Source organism: Lytechinus variegatus, chromosome 9 (assembly GCF_018143015.1).
Source record: "Lytechinus variegatus isolate NC3 chromosome 9, Lvar_3.0, whole genome shotgun sequence".
NCBI classification, from domain to species: domain Eukaryota; kingdom Metazoa; phylum Echinodermata; class Echinoidea; order Temnopleuroida; family Toxopneustidae; genus Lytechinus; species Lytechinus variegatus.
Window position 1 is genome coordinate 5849574 of NC_054748.1, and position 19010 is coordinate 5868583.

Genomic DNA, 19010 nt, shown 5'->3' on the forward strand with positions numbered 1-19010 from the left:
TTTTTGAAATGTCATCATAACTTAGAAAATATATGGACCTAGTTCATGAAACTTGGCCATAAGGTTAATCAAGTATCACTGAACATCCTGCATGAGTTTCAGGTCTCATGATTAAGGTCAAAGGTCATTTAGGGTCAATGAACTTTGGTCGAATCGGGGGTATCTGTTGAATTACCATCATAACTTTGAAAGTTTATTGGTCTAGTTCATTAAACTTGGATATTAGAGTAATCAAGTATCACTGAACATCCTGTGCACGTTTCAGGTCACATGACCAAGGTCAAAGGGCAATGAACTTTGGCCGAATTGGGTGTATCTGTTGAATTACCATCATAACTTTGAAAGTTTATGGATCTGATTCATAAAACTTGTACATAAGAGTAATCAAGTATCACTGAACATCCTGTGCGAGTTTCAGGTCACATGATCAAGGTCAAAGGTCATGTAAGGTCAATGAACTTTGGCCATGTTGGGTTTTTTTGTTGAATAACCATCATATCTCTGTAATTTTATTGGTCTAGTTCATAAAAAGTGGACATAAGAGTAACCATGTATCACTGAACATCTTGTGCGAGTTAGAGTAGTATTCAAAGTCAGCACTGCTGCTATATTGAACCGCGTGATGCAGGTGAGACGGCCAGAGGCATTCCACTTGTTTGTGATATTCGTTCGTATTTTCACTACCCCGTGCTTTGAAACTCAATATCTTATTTTTATGCTAACCTGACTTTATACTTTCGATTTTTTCAATTATGTTCAAGGTACATGATTTGCTCCTAGATATGTAAATGCCACATTTTCTACTGATTTGGATTACTGTGTGGTTTGTGCATAATTTGACACCACATTAAAGATAATCGGTAGATACGAGTTATGTGACCCCATGTCAGTCATAATTCTGAACAACTTGTCATCCCCGAATTCAGTAAACATCCAAATTATTGATCGCTAGAGGGTATTCATTTGTCTCGCAATCTACTATGGTCAACAAGGAAATTTGTGATCACTCTCGCAAAAAGTTTTCACTGGCTTTCTAGTAAATTCGTGATCACTCTCGCAAAAAGTGTTCACTAGCTTACAAGTTCACGAGCTTTCGAGTGCCGCTGCAACTCTTTATCACTTGATAAAGAGTAAGAGTAAGTAAACTAATCCTCCTGCTACTGGTGGTGGTAGTACTGAAACTATTTCTATTCCTTATACTACTACGAGCTTATACTTTAAATACTTATAATTGTTATACTACTACTGGCAATGATATTGCTGCTACTAATACTACTACTATTACCTTAACAAGGAATGATATCACCACTGTTTGGTTCTTGTTGATACTGATAATATATACATTCCTCACATGCAGAGTAATACTGTGTGTAGGCCAATCAGTAATAAGCATTGTTCTATCTCACTTAGATCCATACATTATTTCTCGGCTTTCAAGAGGATCCGCATGGACCTCTGAGTTCATCTGCATGTAAGCATCTAGCCAGATTTATCTGCTGTCTACCCTGTCTTACAACCCTCACGATCACTCGCATTAACCTGCTACATGATGATTTCTTCATTGATTTCGCATCAATGGCAGCATCGTCAAAGGTAATATAAAGTAGGGGAAATCACTCTCCATATGAGTTCTGTTTTGAATGATGTATTCTATTTCCTGCACATTAATACGTTGAAGTGATTGGTACAATGTGCGTAAAGTTTATTACGAAATGCATACAAATATTTTATAAAGTACTATTAAGTATTTCTTCAGATGCTGCAAAAAAAAAACACTTTCATTGCACTGAAGTAATAAAACCACAATATTGGTTGGAGAATGAACTAATGTTTTACATTACAATCGTGCAGGTAATAATGAATAGTGCTATATGTTTGTGATATAAAGTTCCCCATATTTTTGAGTATTTTTTTTATTCGTATTTTACTACCCCGTGCTTTGAAAGTCAATTATTGTAATTCAGTATTTGCTAACCTAATTTTATACTTTCACTTCTTTCAATTCCAGTTCATAGTACATGATTTGTTCCTGGAAATGTTTTTAATGCCACATCTTCTATTGATTTGGATTACTGTGTGAATGTGCATAATTTGACACCACATTAAATATAATGGGTAGATACGAGTTATATGACCCCATGTCAGTCATAATTTTGACAAATTTGTCATCCCCGACTTCAGCAACATCCAAGTTATTCATTTTTTCCAGAAGAGGAATATAAATTGCCCTTTCAATCCGCAAGAAACCTGATTAGAATTTAAAATGCATTCAATAATCTTCATAATAGATGATGGAAGTATGTTATAATTTTGATAACACATTACAACATCACCATTAGGTCAAGCATGCTTGACCTAATGGTAACATCAAGTAAAATACTCCTCCTGCTACTTGTGGTGGTAGTACTGAAACTATTTCTATTCTTTATACTACTACGAACTTATACTTTAAATACTTCCAATTGTTATACTACTACTGGCAATGATATTGCTGCTACTAGTACTACTACTATTACCTTAACAAGGAATGACATCACCACTGTTTGGTTCTTGTTGATACTGATAATATATACATTCCTCACCTGCAGAGTAATACTGTGTGTAGGCCAATCAGTAATAAGAATTGTTCTATCTCACTTAGATCCATACATTATGTCTCGGCTTTCAAGAGGATCCGCATGGACTTCTGAGTTCATCTGCATGTAAGCATCTAGCCAGATTTATTTGCTGTCTACCCCGTCTTACAAACCTCCTGACCGATTGCATTGACCAGCTACATGATGATTTCTTCATTGAATTGGCTTCCATGGCAGCATCATCAAAGGTAATAGAAAGTAGGGGAAATCAATCTCCATATGAGTTCTGTTTTGAATGGTGTATTCTATTTTCTACACATAAATACATTGAATTGATTGGTACAATGTGCGTAAAGTTTATTACGAAATGCATACAAATATTTTATAAAGTACTATTAAGTATTTCTTCAGATGCTGCAAAAAACACTTTCATTGCACTGAAGTAATAAAACCACAATATTGGTTGGAGAATGAACTAATATTTTACATTACAATCATGCAAGTAATAATGAATAGTGCTATATTTTTGTGATATAAAGTTCCCCATATTTTTAAGATTTTTTTTATTCGTATTTTCACTACCCCGTACTTTGAAAGTCAATTATTGTAATTCAGTATTTGCTAACCTAATTTTATACTTTCACTTCTTTCAATTCCTGTTCATAGTACATGATTTGTTCCTAGAAATGTTTTTAAATGCCACATCTTCTATTGATTTGAATTACTGTGTGAATGTGCATAATTTGACACCACATTAAATATAATGGGTAGATACGAGTTATATGACCCCATGTCAGTCATAATTTTGACAAATTTGTCATCCCCGACTTCAGCAACATCCAAGTTATTCATTTTTTTCCAGAAGAGGAATATAAATTGCCCTTTCAATCCGCAAGAAACCTGATTAGAATTTAAAATGCATTTAATAATCTTCATATTAGATGATGGAAGTATGTGATCATGTTGATAACACATTACAACATCACCATAAGGTCAAGCATGCGTGACCTACATGTAATGGTAACATCAAGAAAACTACTCCTCCTGCTACTGGTGGTGGTAGTACTGAAACTATTTATATTCCTATAAAATTATACTTTAAATAATTCTAATTATTATACTACTACTGGTAATGATATTGCTGCTACTAGTACTATTACTTCTACTACTACTATTACCTTAACTAGGAATGACATCACCACAGTTTGGTTCTTGTTGATACGGATAATACATTCCTCAGCTGCAGACTAATACTGTGCGTACGCAAATCAGTAATAAGCATTGTTTTATCTCACTTAGATCCATACATTAGTTCTCCGCTTTGGACGGTTTCTGCATTTACCTATGAGTTCAGCTGCATGTAAGCAACTAGCCAGATTTATTTGCTGTCTACCCTGTCTTACAACCCTCACGATCAATCGCATTAACCTGCTACATGATGATTTCTTCATTGATTTCGCATCAATGGCAGCATCGTCAAATGTAATATAAAGTAGGGGAAATTACTCTCCATATGAGTTCTGTTTTGAATGATGTATTCTATTTCCTGCACATTAATACGTTGAAGTGATTGGTACAATGTGCGTAAAGTTTATCACGAAATGCATACAAATATTTTATAAAGTACTATTAAGTATTTCTTCAGATGCTGCAAAAAAACACTTTCATTGCACTGAAGTAATAAAACCACAATATTGGTTGGAGAATGAACTAATATTTTACATTACAATCATGCAGGTAATAATGAATAGTGCTATATGATTGTGATATAAAGTTCCCATTATTTTTAAGATTTTTTTTATTCGTATTTTCACTACCCCCTGCTTTGGAAGTCAATTATTGTAATTCAGTATTTGCTAACCTAATTTTATACTTTCACTTCTTTCAATTCCTGTTCATAGTACATGATTTGTTCCTAGAAATGTTTTTAAATGCCACATCTTCTATTGATTTGAATTACTGTGTGAATGTGCATAATTTGACACCACATTAAATATAATGGGTAGATACGAGTTATATGACCCCATGTCAGTCATAATTTTGACAAATTTGTCATCCCCGACTTCAGCAACATCCAAGTTATTCATTTTTTTCCAGAAGAGGAATATAAATTGCCCTTTCAATCCGCAAGAAACCTGATTAGAATTTAAAATGCATTTAATAATCTTCATAATAGATGATGGAAGTATGTGATCATGTTGATAACACATTACAACATCACCATAAGGTCAAGCATGCGTGACCTACATGTAATGGTAACATCAAGAAAACTACTCCTCCTGCTACTGGTGGTGGTAGTACTGAAACTATTTATATTCCTATAAAATTATACTTTAAATAATTCTAATTATTATACTACTACTGGTAATGATATTGCTGCTACTAGTACTACTACTTCTACTACTACTATTACCTTAACTAGGAATGACATCACCACAGTTTGGTTCTTGTTGATACGGATAATACATTCCTCAGCTGCAGACTAATACTGTGCGTACGCAAATCAGTAATAAGCATTGTTTTATCTCACTTAGATCCATACATTAGTTCTCCGCTTTGAAGAGGTTCCGGATAGAACTCTGAGTTCATCTGCTTGTAAGCAACTAGCCAGATTTATTTGCTGTCTACCCTGTCTTACAACCCTCACGATCACTCGCATTAACCTGCTACATGATGATTTCTTCATTGATTTCGCTTCCATGGCAGCATCGTCAAAGGTAATATAAAGGAGGGGAAATCAATCTCCATAAGAGTTCTGTTTTGAATGACGTATTCTTTTTTCTACACAAAGATACATTTAATTGATTAATACAATATGCGTAAAGTTTATTACGAAATGCAAACAATTTTTTCATATAGTACTATAAAGTATTTTTTCAGATGCAGCAAAAAACACTTTCATTGCACTGAAGTAATAAAACCACAATATTGGTTAGGGAATGAATTAATATTTTACATTACAATCATGCAAGCAATAATGAATAGTGCTATATTTTTGTAATATAAAGTTCCCCATATTTTTATGATTTTTTCATATTCATATTTCCACTATCCCGTGCTTTGAAAGTCAATTAATGTAATTCAGTATTTGCTAACCTAACTTTATACTTTCACTTTTTTAAATTCCTGTTCATAGTACATGATTTGTTCCTAGAATTTGGATTATTGTGTGAATGTGCATAATTTGACACCACATTAAATATAATAAGTAGATACGAGTTATATGACCCCATGTCAGTCATAATTTTGACAAATTTGTCATCCCCGACTTCAGCAACATCCAAGTTATTTATATTTTTTTCCAAAAGAGGAATATAAATTTCCCTTTCAATCCGCAAGAAACCTGATTAGAATTTGAATGCAATTAATAATCTTTGTAATAGATGATAAAAGTATGTTATAATGTTGATAATACATTACAACATCACCATTAGGTCAAGCATGCGTGACCTAATGGTAACATCAAGTAAACTACTCCTCCTGCTACTGGTGGTGGTAGAACTGAAATATTTCTTTTCTTATACTATTACAAACTTATACTAAAAATACTTCTACTTCTTATACTACTACTGGTAATCATATTGCTACTACTAGTACTACTACTATTACCTTAACTAGGAATGACATCACCACTGTTTGGTTCTTATTGAAACTGATAACACATTCCTCACCTGGAGACTAATACTGGGTGTACGCTAATCAGTAATAAGCATTGTTCTATCTCACTTAGATCCATACATTAGTTCTCGGCTTTGATGGGTATGGATTTGTGAGATCATCTACATGTAAGCATCTAGCCAAATGTATTTACTGTCTACCTCGTCTAACAACCCTCACGTTCGATCGCAATTTGAAGCTACGTAACGATTTCTTCATTGATTTTGCTTCCATGGCAGCATCATCAAAGTTAATAGAAAGTAGGGGAAATCAATCTCCATATGAGTTTTGTTTTGAATGATGTATCCTATTTTCTATACATAGATACATTGAATTGATTAATACAATATGCGTAAAGTTAATCACGAAATGCATACAATTATTTCATATAGTACTTTATAAAACGGGTTCAAGGATGTAGCCAATGGTGAGTGCGTATTCAAGTCACGTGTTCATGCCTTAATTATGCGCACTTTGCACTGTTAATTTTTTTGTGCAGCACTGTGCAATTGTTGTGCTGCAGCATTAGTTCCAATAGCACGTAAAAACTGATACGCGTTCAAGTCAAAGACAATGACAATGACATTTATTCCCATGTCACCCATAGAGTGGGTATTGGAGAAACAATCATATAAATGTACAAAATCTTAAATAGTATTTCATCAAGTAATTTACATCTCATTTAGAGTACATTTAGAAAAAAAAATTAAAAATAATACAAATTTTAGCATTAAAAATAATTTTATGATTACATTTAAAATATTACCTTGAAGCTTCAAAAATATAATCAAAGTTTACATATGATTAAAAAAAAGATAAATCATATAGTAACGACATTATCGCATCGTTGGATATTAAACCACAGCCTTAAAAAAGGCTCAAAATTTTATATTTCGAGCGTGTCAGAGTTTAGAGAATTTGATAATAAGGCCTACAGATGATATAATGGATAAATTAAAGATTAAAAACCCAGGTTATTAACATTATAATTAGCATAAACATTTGTTGAATATAAGGCAAGTAATGGCATCAGCATATGATTTGCTGTTATACCACTTTTCAATTACAGCTCAAAATATTGAATTTAGAGCATAACTTATTTAGAAACGAAGCATAATTTTCTTGCAAAATTTAACAAGGTTGGAACGGATTTCTGGTTTTTCACAGCTAAATAGCTGATTCATTTTGAGTGTATTCGGTCTATCAGTGTAATATGTTTTAAGATGAAACTTTCTTTCTTTAGCAAAAAAGGACAAACGAATATATAGTGAAATTCATCACCAATTGATTGAAGGTTGCATAATGTACAAAGCCTCATGTTTCTTTGACGGTTTTCATATCTTCCTGAGGTAATAGGAAGTCGATGATTTCCACAACGAAATCTACAAAAAGTGATTCTATCTTTTTATTCATATTAATGAGGTAACTTTCTAGACGAAGATTTTCTTTGAATATTCTGTAGTTAATACACTGAGAGTTTTCGTTTATGAACGTTAACCAATTTTGAAACTGTGAGTCCTTTACTCGTAGATCTACAGCTTGCTTTACCCAATTTCTGCTCGAGGAATCAGAAATGTCAAATAAATTCGTCATACCCAATCTATCAAGAGTTTGCTTTATCTTTGTTAACCAGCTTGTCTGATATATACCTTGATCAGAAAGTATCTTTACAATCTCATAAATCATACCAGACATTTTTGTTTTACTACTGTGAACTAATCCACACCAAAAGTTTATCATTCTATTCTCAATATATTTATCTAATTTGAATCTTCCAAGTTCGCCTAAAACCATGCAGTTTGCCGTTGATTTATTAACTTTAAGAATCTGCTTGCAAAATTTCATGTGAAACACTTCTAAATCTCTAATCACATCGATACCCCATATTTCTGACCCATAGAGGAGTATCGGTAAAACAAGTTGATCAAATAACTCAATTTGGATATCCACTGGTAAATCAAGATGATAAATCTTATTCAACATGCTATACATTGCTCTTCTTGCTTGATTCAGTTGTTTAGCTTGAGCTTTCCGAAATGAATTATTATAATTGAAGGTAATTCCAAGATATACATAGTCATCTACTACTTCAAGAGCGTGGTTATTAAATGTAAATGAACCAGTTTTCCTTACTTTGCCACGGGATAATATAACAATTTTCGTCTTGTCTATATTCACATTTAAATACCATCTTTTACAATAATCTGATACTGCATTGAGCGCACATTGAAGTTCTTGTTCAGATTTGGCAAGGACAATGGTATCATCTGCATATAGTAATGTAAATAACTTCATGTACACATCAATTCCATGATCTAGTAATGATGACTGAAGCTTCTCAGGTAAGACATCAAGACCATCATAACGTTCACTGATATATTCTTTAAAATCATTTATGAACATAGCAAATAATAACGGTGATAAATTTTCTCCTTGACGTACTCCGATATTACAGTCGAATAGGCTTGATTTTTCACCATCTTTGATAACACACGATTTAGCTTGTGTGTACATATTTTTAACCACTTTGAAAAAGTTTCCATTTATATCACTTGAAAGTAATTTGTTCCAAAGTGATGTCCTATCAACAATATCAAACGCCTTACGATAATCGATGAACGCACAATATACCCTTTCTCTGCCAAACAGGTATAATTCAAGTAACGAATGTAAAGTAAAAATGTGATCTAGCGTTGAATGATTATTCCTAAACCCAGCTTGTTCATTTCCAATCTTTTCACAGTCTTCTAAATATAAATTCAGTCGATGATTTAAAACAGCTGTGAATAGTTTACCCAGACAACTCAATAAAGTGATACCTCTATAATTGTTTGGATCATCCGGTTTCCCTTTCTTCTTGTAAATTGGCCGTATTAAACCAATAGTCCAATCTGTTGGTACAATTCCACTTTCAAACTTTCAAGAGGCTGGCTAGGATTTTGATGCGCTTACGTAGGCGCGCAAAGTAGATACGCCTGTGATGTCATAATTGACAGTCTTGTGATCTGTTCGTCTGTGCGATCGTACACACAAGTTGGAGGGATTTTAACAAGATTTCCATGAAAAAATCATTTTGCCGACCCGTTTTATAAAACAATTAATGCACATTTTAAGATTCGTGATGTTAGTGACGATGCGAGCAACTCTTGGGCATTCACAATATTATGCAAAAGCACTCGGCGCAATCGCCTCTTGCTTTCGCATTATTGTAAATACCCTCGAGTGTGCTGCATCGTCATAACACACTCATAAAAATGTGCATTAATTGTATAATAAAGTATTTCTTCAGATGCTGCAAAAAGCACTTTCATTGCACTGAAATAATAAAACGACAATATTGGTAAGGGAATGAACTAATATTTAACATTACAATTATTCAAGCAATAATGAACAGTGCTATATTTTTGTAATATAAAGTTCCCCATATTTGTATGATTTTTATATTCATATTTTCACTATCCCGTGCTTTGAAACTCAATATTGTATTTCAGTATGTGCTTACCTCATTTTATACGTTCACTTCTTTCAATTCTTGTTCAAAGTTCATGATTTTTTTCCTTGAAATATTTTTAAATGCCACATCTTCTATTGATTTGGATTACTGTATGAATTGTGCACATTTTGACACAACATAAAACAGTTTAAAGATAATCGGTAGATACGAGTAATGTGACCCATGCCAAGCATAATTTTGACAAACCTGTTACTCCGAATTCAGCAATATCCAAGTTATTTATTTATTTTTCTGCAGAATCGGAATATTAAATTGCCCCTTTCAGTTTGCAAGAAACCTGATTAGAATTTAAAGTGCATTTAATAATCTTCATAATAGATGATAGAGTATGTTATAATGTTGATAACACATTACAACATCACCATTAGGTCAAGCATGTGTGACTTAACGGTAACATCAAGAAAACTACTCCTCCTACTACTGGTGGTGGTAGTACTGAAACTAATTTTATTTCTTACACTACTACTAACTTATATTATAAATACTTCTACTTCTTATACTACTATACTGGTAATGATATTGCTACTACTACTAATACTATTCCTTTAACTAGGAATAATATCACCACTGTTCGGTCCTTATTGATACTTATAATAAACCGAGGCTCATCAAGCACATTTCTTTATTTAATTTATAATATTTGTTTTCTTTGCAGAGTCCTTACTTCATGGAAAGGAAACACATCCCTTTATTAGATAAGTACTGGCCAAGATGGAGAGAGCTTCAATCGCCCGCTGAAAGTAGTTCATCCGCTGCTTCTACTAACCATTCTGAAGTTGAGCCATCGCAGCACCAAGGGTCTCTTACTGGACTAACCAACCTTCCTCACCACCAACTAGAAGTAGCAACACTGGGTGATTCTTCAATAGGTATTCACTCAGATTCAGGGTCAATGAACCCATCGACAACCTATCCACACCGGGCACATACAGAGTCAATCCGATCCACTTCCGAACAAGTAGACTTGACCACAAGGCAACATCTTGATGAGTTCGATCGTTATCTTGAGTCATATCTAGCTGCCCAGAATTTCACCCATGTTCCTAGTCATTCACTTGGACACTCTTCAGACTCGGATACGAGACAACAGTATAGCTCATCAGTAAGAACCAACACTGCAGTACTCAAGAGACAAGAACAACCAACCCAAATGGAACCTAATATATTACTACCATCATCTTCATCATACATCAATTCACTAATGTTGATGCATGAAAGAGGTTCCTCAATTGGAAATAAACCTCTTTTCGAGCACGATGACGACCATTGCATGCCTTCAACGAGTGGTATTACTTCCTTACCATGCTTACAGAGAGCACACCCTACTGACACGGGTATATCAATTTTCTCCTTAAATTTTACAAATAACTTATCATCACGGAAAGGTGTATGCAATATTTGCTTAACCGTGCCGTTAATCTCGTAAAAATCACTCACTGAACAAATGCTTATGAGCTGTTCAAGTTATCTATTTGCTTCAGGACATAGTAATTGCATTGTATTGACAGTTTCTTTCGAATAGTACAGATAAGATGGAAAATGTCATTCCCAATGTAGACAGCTAGGTGTCAATAATATCAGGGCGCAATAAATACCAAATTTTTAAAATAATAGATTACATGTTTTAGTTTGAACTTCATCTAAGAGAAGATATCACTGCATCGTCAATGGCTGCGTGTTTTTTTTTTGTTTTTTGAAGTCAAATCCAAGCTGGTCTAAACTTTTGCTATTATATTTTCCATACTTTTCTTTGTTCAATATCAATTACCAAGGTAATGAATAGATCTACCTTTCATTAATTCATTTCCAAACAGATTCAATCTCGAATGATCATATTCTTGAAAGTCGGTAAGTATTTCAGACAAAGACGTCATTCCCTACCATTTTTTTTCCATTTCATCTCCTCTCTATTTTGTTTCTTATCACTTCATTTTCATTACATCGTCTTCAGTATTTTGTACTCCACTCCCGCCCATTCTTTCTCTCTATTGTCCATATTTTCCTAATGGAAATAGTTCACTGTCACACATCGTGTAATGAATTATGTTCACTACGTGGATGAAAACACCTTTTCTTCATATTGTGATCCAAAGGCCAGAGGTGTCCGCACTGATAAATCATGTTCAAATTATTTATTCCCGGCATTTTAACAATGTGATTCACTTATTGACATACAAAAAACAAGCACACCATGAGATGGGCAGTGCTGATTCTTCCACTTCTGTTTTATTTTATCCTCTTCTCCCCATTCTTTTAACCTATCCATCCATCACCCCATCCTTGTTTGGTTCATTTTCTTTTTTCATCGCCATTGATTTCTAAGAGAGCACAATAGACTATACGAAACGGTTTTTTAACTCTTCATTAATCCATAACGATTGCAATACAATTAATTGTAATTAAGGGGGCACCCTAGGCTAAAAATAATAAAATTTGAGGAGATTAAGAAATAAATAGACCAAAAAAATGAATTGATCAATAACGATCAAGGAATAACAAAGTTATCTAAAAATTTGCATTATTCCGGTACAAGAGTTCTGTGCATGTCTTCATGAATGTTCAATTAACAAAGTGATGATGTCATATCCCTACGTGCTCTTTTTTGTTTTATCATATGAAATTAGGTTTATCATTTTGTTTTCCTTCAAGAAAAAAAATATTTGAATAACAACTGATTAAAAAGCATTAGATATTCGATGCTGCAGCCTAATTCATTAAGGGAAACATATCATTCACACATGTATGAACAAATGAAACAATTATGATTTCAATAAATGGAACATGTTTCGAGGTGTCGCACCTCATCCTCAGCCTGAAAAATTATTAACAGAGTCATTGGTATTTATACAGTTAGGATGTGAAGTACAAATTTCAAGAATGTAGTTAGACAGGATCACAAGGTGTGTATTCAATGTTAAATGGAATGAAGTATAAAAAATTGCATTATTCCGGATTGATTAGAACACTGATATATAGGGCTAACAAAATTTGCAGTCACTATCATCTCTTTGATACTTGTATCGGGAATGTGAAGAAGGTGTTTAACAGAAACATGTACCCAGGTTAGTTGATCGAAAGGTCATTGAACCATTACCTTCAAAACATCCAAAACCCAAACAATGGTCCGGAGAAAAAGACTACAAGATTTTTCAAGTTACCATATATTGGTAAAGCAATAAAGGAACTTGAAAAGAGAATCAACATTATGGTTAAACAATATTGCCAAGATCATCATATTACTCTTTTTTCTCATCTTTCAAGCTCGGTTCTTTACTTTCTGTGAAAGACTCCATTCCCCAGGAGCTTCGTGCTCGTGTCATATATCAATTAACATGTGCGAGATGTAAAGCTCGCTATATTTGTCAAATCGAGCGTCATTATAAGACACGAGTACAGGAACACCTGGGGAAGGACAAGAACTCCAATGTCTGGAGACACTTGCAATCGTCACCCCAATGCTTGTTAGAATGCAATACCCACTGTTTCAAAATTCTCGATACTGCTCAAACAGATTTTCAACTAAAAATAAAAGAAGGGCTTTTCATCAAATGGAAACAACCTCAACTAAACCAACAGGTGTACAATTACCAAATAACGTTATCCATTTATTTTAACCCACCCCTATCTGATGACTCCATAGACTTGTAAAAAAAAATTATACGTCATTCCATTTAACATTGAATTCACACCTTGTAATCCTGTGTAACTACATTCTTGGAATTTTTACTTCACATCCTAACTGTATAAATACCAAAGACTCTGTTAATAATTTTCAGGCTGAGGATGAGGTGCGACTTCTCGAAAAATGTTCCGTTTTAATATTAAAATGTTAAATTCTATTCTTTATATTTGTCTTGAATTATGATTTCATGTAATAACATTAGATAAGGAAAAGTGGGGATGTGACATCACTTTTCACTATATATTGCTAAACTTAAAAAATCATTACACATTGTTCAAAGGAAATGAAAGTTTTTTAAGTTATCACTTTCCCAGTAGGGGAAGGCGGGGTAAGTTGTGACACTTTTTTTACATTTTGCATGTTAGAATTGATGTGACTAATAATATTGTAGAAATAAGTACCTTGCCTTTAAATTTGATTCTTGGGAAACATTTTTCACCTATATATAACTTTCTACCCCCACACTGAAATTCATTGTGACCTTTGAAAAAAACGATGTCAAATGGCTCAACTTGCCCCATATGTGGGGTAAGTTGTGCCACCTTCTGGGGTAAGTTGGGCCACAAAAACTATGTACAAAATGTATGCGGGAAGAAGCAGCATGACAATTTTTTATTTCAAGTCTTTTCACTTGCTAATTCTCTATAAATACTAACATCCGCTAAAAGTAAAAGAATTCTCATGTTAATTTACACCTTTTTGCCTGCATATCAATGGCTTTTCAATTTTTTCTTCACTCTTATTACCATAAAAATTACCATGGCTCAACTTGCCCCATGTTGGCTGGCTCAAAGTACCCCAGTCCGAACTTAATGCGATATTTTCACATCCACTCATTTCTTATGCATCCATCATTTAAAAGACTATGAAAAGAATGAAGATCCATACCTGGTCTAACAATATTGTTATTATTTCTTTATCATATTTAAAGACGTGTGTGGGGAAACAGCACTTCACTATTTTACAACTCTTTACTTTTTTGCTGAAATTTGTATTTTTCCCTTTAAAAAAATACTTTTTGTTACCAAGTCGAAAACAATATGGTTGGGTAAAGGTTTATGTAATGGGTCATCAATACATGACACCACCACAATGTCCTACTCATCCATTATTGGCCTGGAGGTGGTGACACAACTTGCCCCTATGCTCAACTCACCCCACCTTCCCCTACCCTTTTATGTTCACTGACTGTTAGACCTCGTTTGATAGGTTTCTCCATTTAGTTTGGATTTATGAATCCTTCTTAAATCTCATCTGTTTTGACATAATAAAACGTTCTGAGCTTCAATCTTATTGTAATACTGAGAAAGATATTAATATTGAGAAAAAAATACTTAAATGAAGTATTCTTTTGACCAATATATTTTGCTCAAGTTACGCGAGAATTGTAAATCCCACTTTCTATTGTAGTGAGTTTCTTTTCATTTGATTGAAAACCTATATATATGCACATCAAACATATCCATCAGTGATGACATTGGAGATGATGAAGATACAACTGCGGGGAGCGTGGAAAGATATCGTTACCCACTACATTCGCACAGTAAGCGCATCCACAGTGAAAGCAGCGACAACACTAAAGATGATAAGGAGGCAAGCGAGGAGAGCGTGGACTTGGTGGATGCACGTCCAAGAAAGCGACGCGCTAAGACTGATCGGGACCCAACGTCGCCTTAAGATCTTCAGCATGGAAGGACGAAGTATAATCAAATATCTTCATGGCTGAGATGTATTGTTGTCATATCTTGAATTTTTAGGACTACTTACAGAGACTTTGCAGATCCTATTTTCTTTTAATTCCCCCAATTATTTATTCAGTTTGAATTCACTCATAACCTTCAAGCAGTGGTTTACATCTTTATATATTTTCTGCAAATTGATTGGATGGTTGCTTCAAATAGCCGATATTACCGATATTGATCCACTCATCTGTCTGCATTCTGCAACGCTATATTATGATGAAATGATCAAGCATCATTAACGAACTTCCTATCCGACAATAACTAACATTCACACGATTATTGTTTCTTAACCTACAACACATGCCCACTATGCAATCCAGTGTTCCCATTACCAACAAAGTAAACATTTTGCCTGGTTTCCATCAGTGTTTTGGGATAATTACGGGAAACAATGTATACGACAGAGGCCGTGTCTGTTCGGTACCAAGCTAAAGTAATATTTCGATCCATGTCATTGAATATAATTAAAAGGTCTAATTAATGCACTTGTTACTTCCTTAATAAGCTGTGTGCGCTATGAGCGCCTAGCTTAGCCGGGTAATATAGGAGCGCCTTGAGCACCTAACAAGGTGGATATGTGCGCAATATAATTACCATATATAATTGTTGTTATTATTATTATTATTATTAATAAGAAAAAAGGATGTAACCTGTAATGCCTAAAGCTTTTCATACGTCATGTACGTTATCTTCAGTACTGGATCGTAAAAGAAAATATATCGTGCTGTGACTATTTCAAATGGTTTTTGCCAATGTGAGACTGGGATGGGTTATTGTAAGCACTTGGGAAGCTGTAGAGTTACTTTCCAATTGTATTTTCATTCTTTAAAGCAATTATTACATGATTAAATACGTTTACTCTACCTCATATTTTTCAGCGATCTATGCAACGATGAAATATTGTACATATCGTATGTAATGTTCTTCTCTTGCCACGCTACCTCAAAGCAGCTGTCAAGTTCAGTGCAATAACAATATGATATGCAAACACGGTCAGTACTAGAATGTATATAAATGTATCATGCTTCTATAGTTTGATGAATTTTTGTATGTGTATATATTTTTGGTAAATAATGTAATACATACTTGCAAAGAATATCTTACACAATAATTGCTTCATGTAAGCAATGTTCTTATTGGTAGTTTTATCCTTCTTACATGTTAATGTGTTTGGAAAATAAACAGCCACTAATTTGATATGCAACGCGATCAGCACTGGAGTGTACAGTACATATTTGTATTGTTTGTTATATTTTGATAAGCTTTTTCTATGAGTATGTACATTTTTTTGTAAGTAATGTGATAACATTCCTGCAGAGAATATCTTACACTATAATTTTTTTATCTAAGAAATTTAATTATTTGGGGATTTGTATCCTTCTTACATTTAAATGTGTTTGGAAAATAAACAGTCACTTCTCTAATACTGATAGATGCATTTTTGGTTTGCAACATTACTGTACTATATTGATACTTACCTATTAAACAGAGGCATGAACAATTGTGTACATCATTCGCCTATACATCTGTTTACCAATGTTTCATGTTTTGGGCTCTAGGCCAGTCCACTTTTTTTTATTTGGTCATTATGTGGAAGTGACGTGATATGAAAGGCCTATTTTGTAATAAGCTTCTCTGCATCCAGCCGGTAATTGTTATAATCATATGAGTGAAGTTTTCTTTAATAGTCTCGATTTAATTCTTTCTTGCAAACGTAAGAATGAGTATGACTGCTCAACATAGGCATGCAAATTACGTGTTCGCGTTATCTCTTATTTGTATAACATTATATTGTTTCTAAAAACACAGTTTCTACTTAAAATTGAAGTTCATCATTTCTTGCACTTCATAATGTTTGCAGTGATTAATTTGATACAAATCATTTTACTCTTAGAATATTTCATTCCAAAAATCACTATTATTTCATTAGGTTTTAGGTTTCATATGTAGCACCAATTGTAAGATATATCTAGCTTTCTGCAGTATTACATATTAATCTATGAAACATTCGGTTAGCACATGGACCTATTATGCCCATGGTTTACGTTTTATTATGCTGCGCTTTACTTTCGAATATGAAACTGTTCACTTAATCAGGTGTTCAATTCTAATATACATGTACTATCATAATCGCTTCATTTTTTCCGAAATGTAACACTTTCTTAATTGTAAGATTTTAACAGAGTATTATGAATGAATGGTTTTTGTATAAAACAATTGATCCCCATGTTTGCCAAACTGTTCTGAAAAAAATGATCAAAACATGGAACAACGATTTTGTAGGAAATTAAAAAGCTGCATTATAGGTATGGATTTGGTTTTAACAGACACTACCATGGACAATGTTATCTTTTTTAAACATTTCAGTGTATTACTGAAGAATAATAAAGCTCTGAAATTCTAATAATGTGTGTAGTATAAAATATAATGGTGGCACCTAATATTGTGTTTGTAGTTCATTACTGAAAAGTGTAATATATTTCATTGATCTTTTGATTTTGATTATATTATCAGAATATTTTGGTGTATTATGCTCGGAGTCGAGTTTTATTGAAAACTGTAGTTGTGACTTGAACCCTTAGTTCTCGAATATTTCTTTAGACTGTAATTACATGTACGTCTTAATATATTATGTTTCGTGTGTACGGCATTCATTAAGCTTATTTCAACCTAGATTTTCAAATTGATGTCTCTAATATCGGGGAATAAAATTTTGCATCTAATTTGTATTTGAATGCCTTCTACTTGAGCACGTGCCTTGGTATTCCAATGTATGTGTGCAGTCTGAATATCACAACTGATAATTCCTAGAGCCTTCTTTTCCCAAGTTACATATACGAGAACATTGACCACCAGCTTTGCAGTGCCGGTTTATATATAATTGAACGCTGAAATCAATTATGTTTTTCAGTGTTAATGCGTACTCGACTTTAGATACTAAGAAACACAACGTCCTTGAGCACTTGACTTGGGATCAGTGTATTGTTGGAATTGCAAATAACGACTTTGAGTTTATGGCACCGTGATATTTTATTGTATAAATAAAAAACAATTCACCCTCATCTTTTGATAATTGAAATATATCTGGAGCTCTTAATTAACATGTACATACACTGAAATCGTTTAAACCTTACTTAGGGCGGATGGCACCTAAACCAAATCAATTGCGAATCCTTCAAACTACACATATTGAGTGGATTATGGAATAATCTGATCTCCATCCCAGAATGCGAGAAATTTTGAGAAGGATGCGGAAATATTTGGAGGGTTCGAATTGTTTTGAAATGTTCAAAACAAGCCGAACACCCTCCTAAATTGCTCCTGAATGTGGTCACGACATATTTCCATTTGGTCCATATTTTATATATGGGATGTATTCGAACTAAATTCGGTTGGATTCTGGGAGGCATTCGGTGTATTCTGGTCAGTCAATTCTGGAGATACTGCTCTGAGTTGGGCCTATTCGTCTTTGATTTTGGAAACTTCCCGAATCAGATTCGAAGAGGTTCCGAATCTATCCGAATTCGGCAATACTTTGGCAGAATCTGTCTGAATTTATTTCGGAGAATTGGGTTTTGGTGTAACCACGGATTTAGAGCTCCGGTGTCAGAGTCAAGGTTTCCCGTTTTCAAAAAGTTACCTTACAGGTCAAAATGCATTCAGTATGGTTAAGAGTGAATGCTTTTCTCATTTTTTGTGGATCACGATATTGAAGTCTTCATCATTTTGGTGATAGTCTTATGCTTTGTTGTCATGAATAGGTTATTTATCTCTATGTTAACTTTGCATATCATTGGATTATTTGATAGAATTCTGTCAATAATTGTTATTAAGCCAAT

General features: G+C 33.7%; 1 protein-coding gene across 5 annotated transcripts; it reads left to right on the forward strand.

The window, feature by feature from the left end:
• Positions 1–1059: 1059 nt before the first annotated feature.
• LOC121421118 lies at positions 1060–18790 on the forward strand. Of its 5 annotated transcripts, none has more exons than XM_041615752.1 (6): positions 1060–1593; positions 3876–4058; positions 5111–5293; positions 10403–11081; positions 11562–11595; positions 14899–18790. In XM_041615752.1, the coding sequence occupies exons 1-6, from the start codon at positions 1576–1578 to the stop codon at positions 15104–15106; spliced, it is 1305 nt and encodes a 434-aa protein (XP_041471686.1). In that variant the 5' UTR covers positions 1060–1575; the 3' UTR covers positions 15107–18790. The 5 variants fall into 5 exon arrangements, with proteins under 5 accessions (XP_041471686.1, XP_041471688.1, XP_041471690.1 ...); XM_041615753.1 differs by lacking the exon at positions 1060–1593 and adding an exon at positions 2761–2824; XM_041615754.1 differs by lacking the exon at positions 5111–5293.
• The last annotated feature ends 220 nt before the right edge of the window (positions 18791–19010 follow it).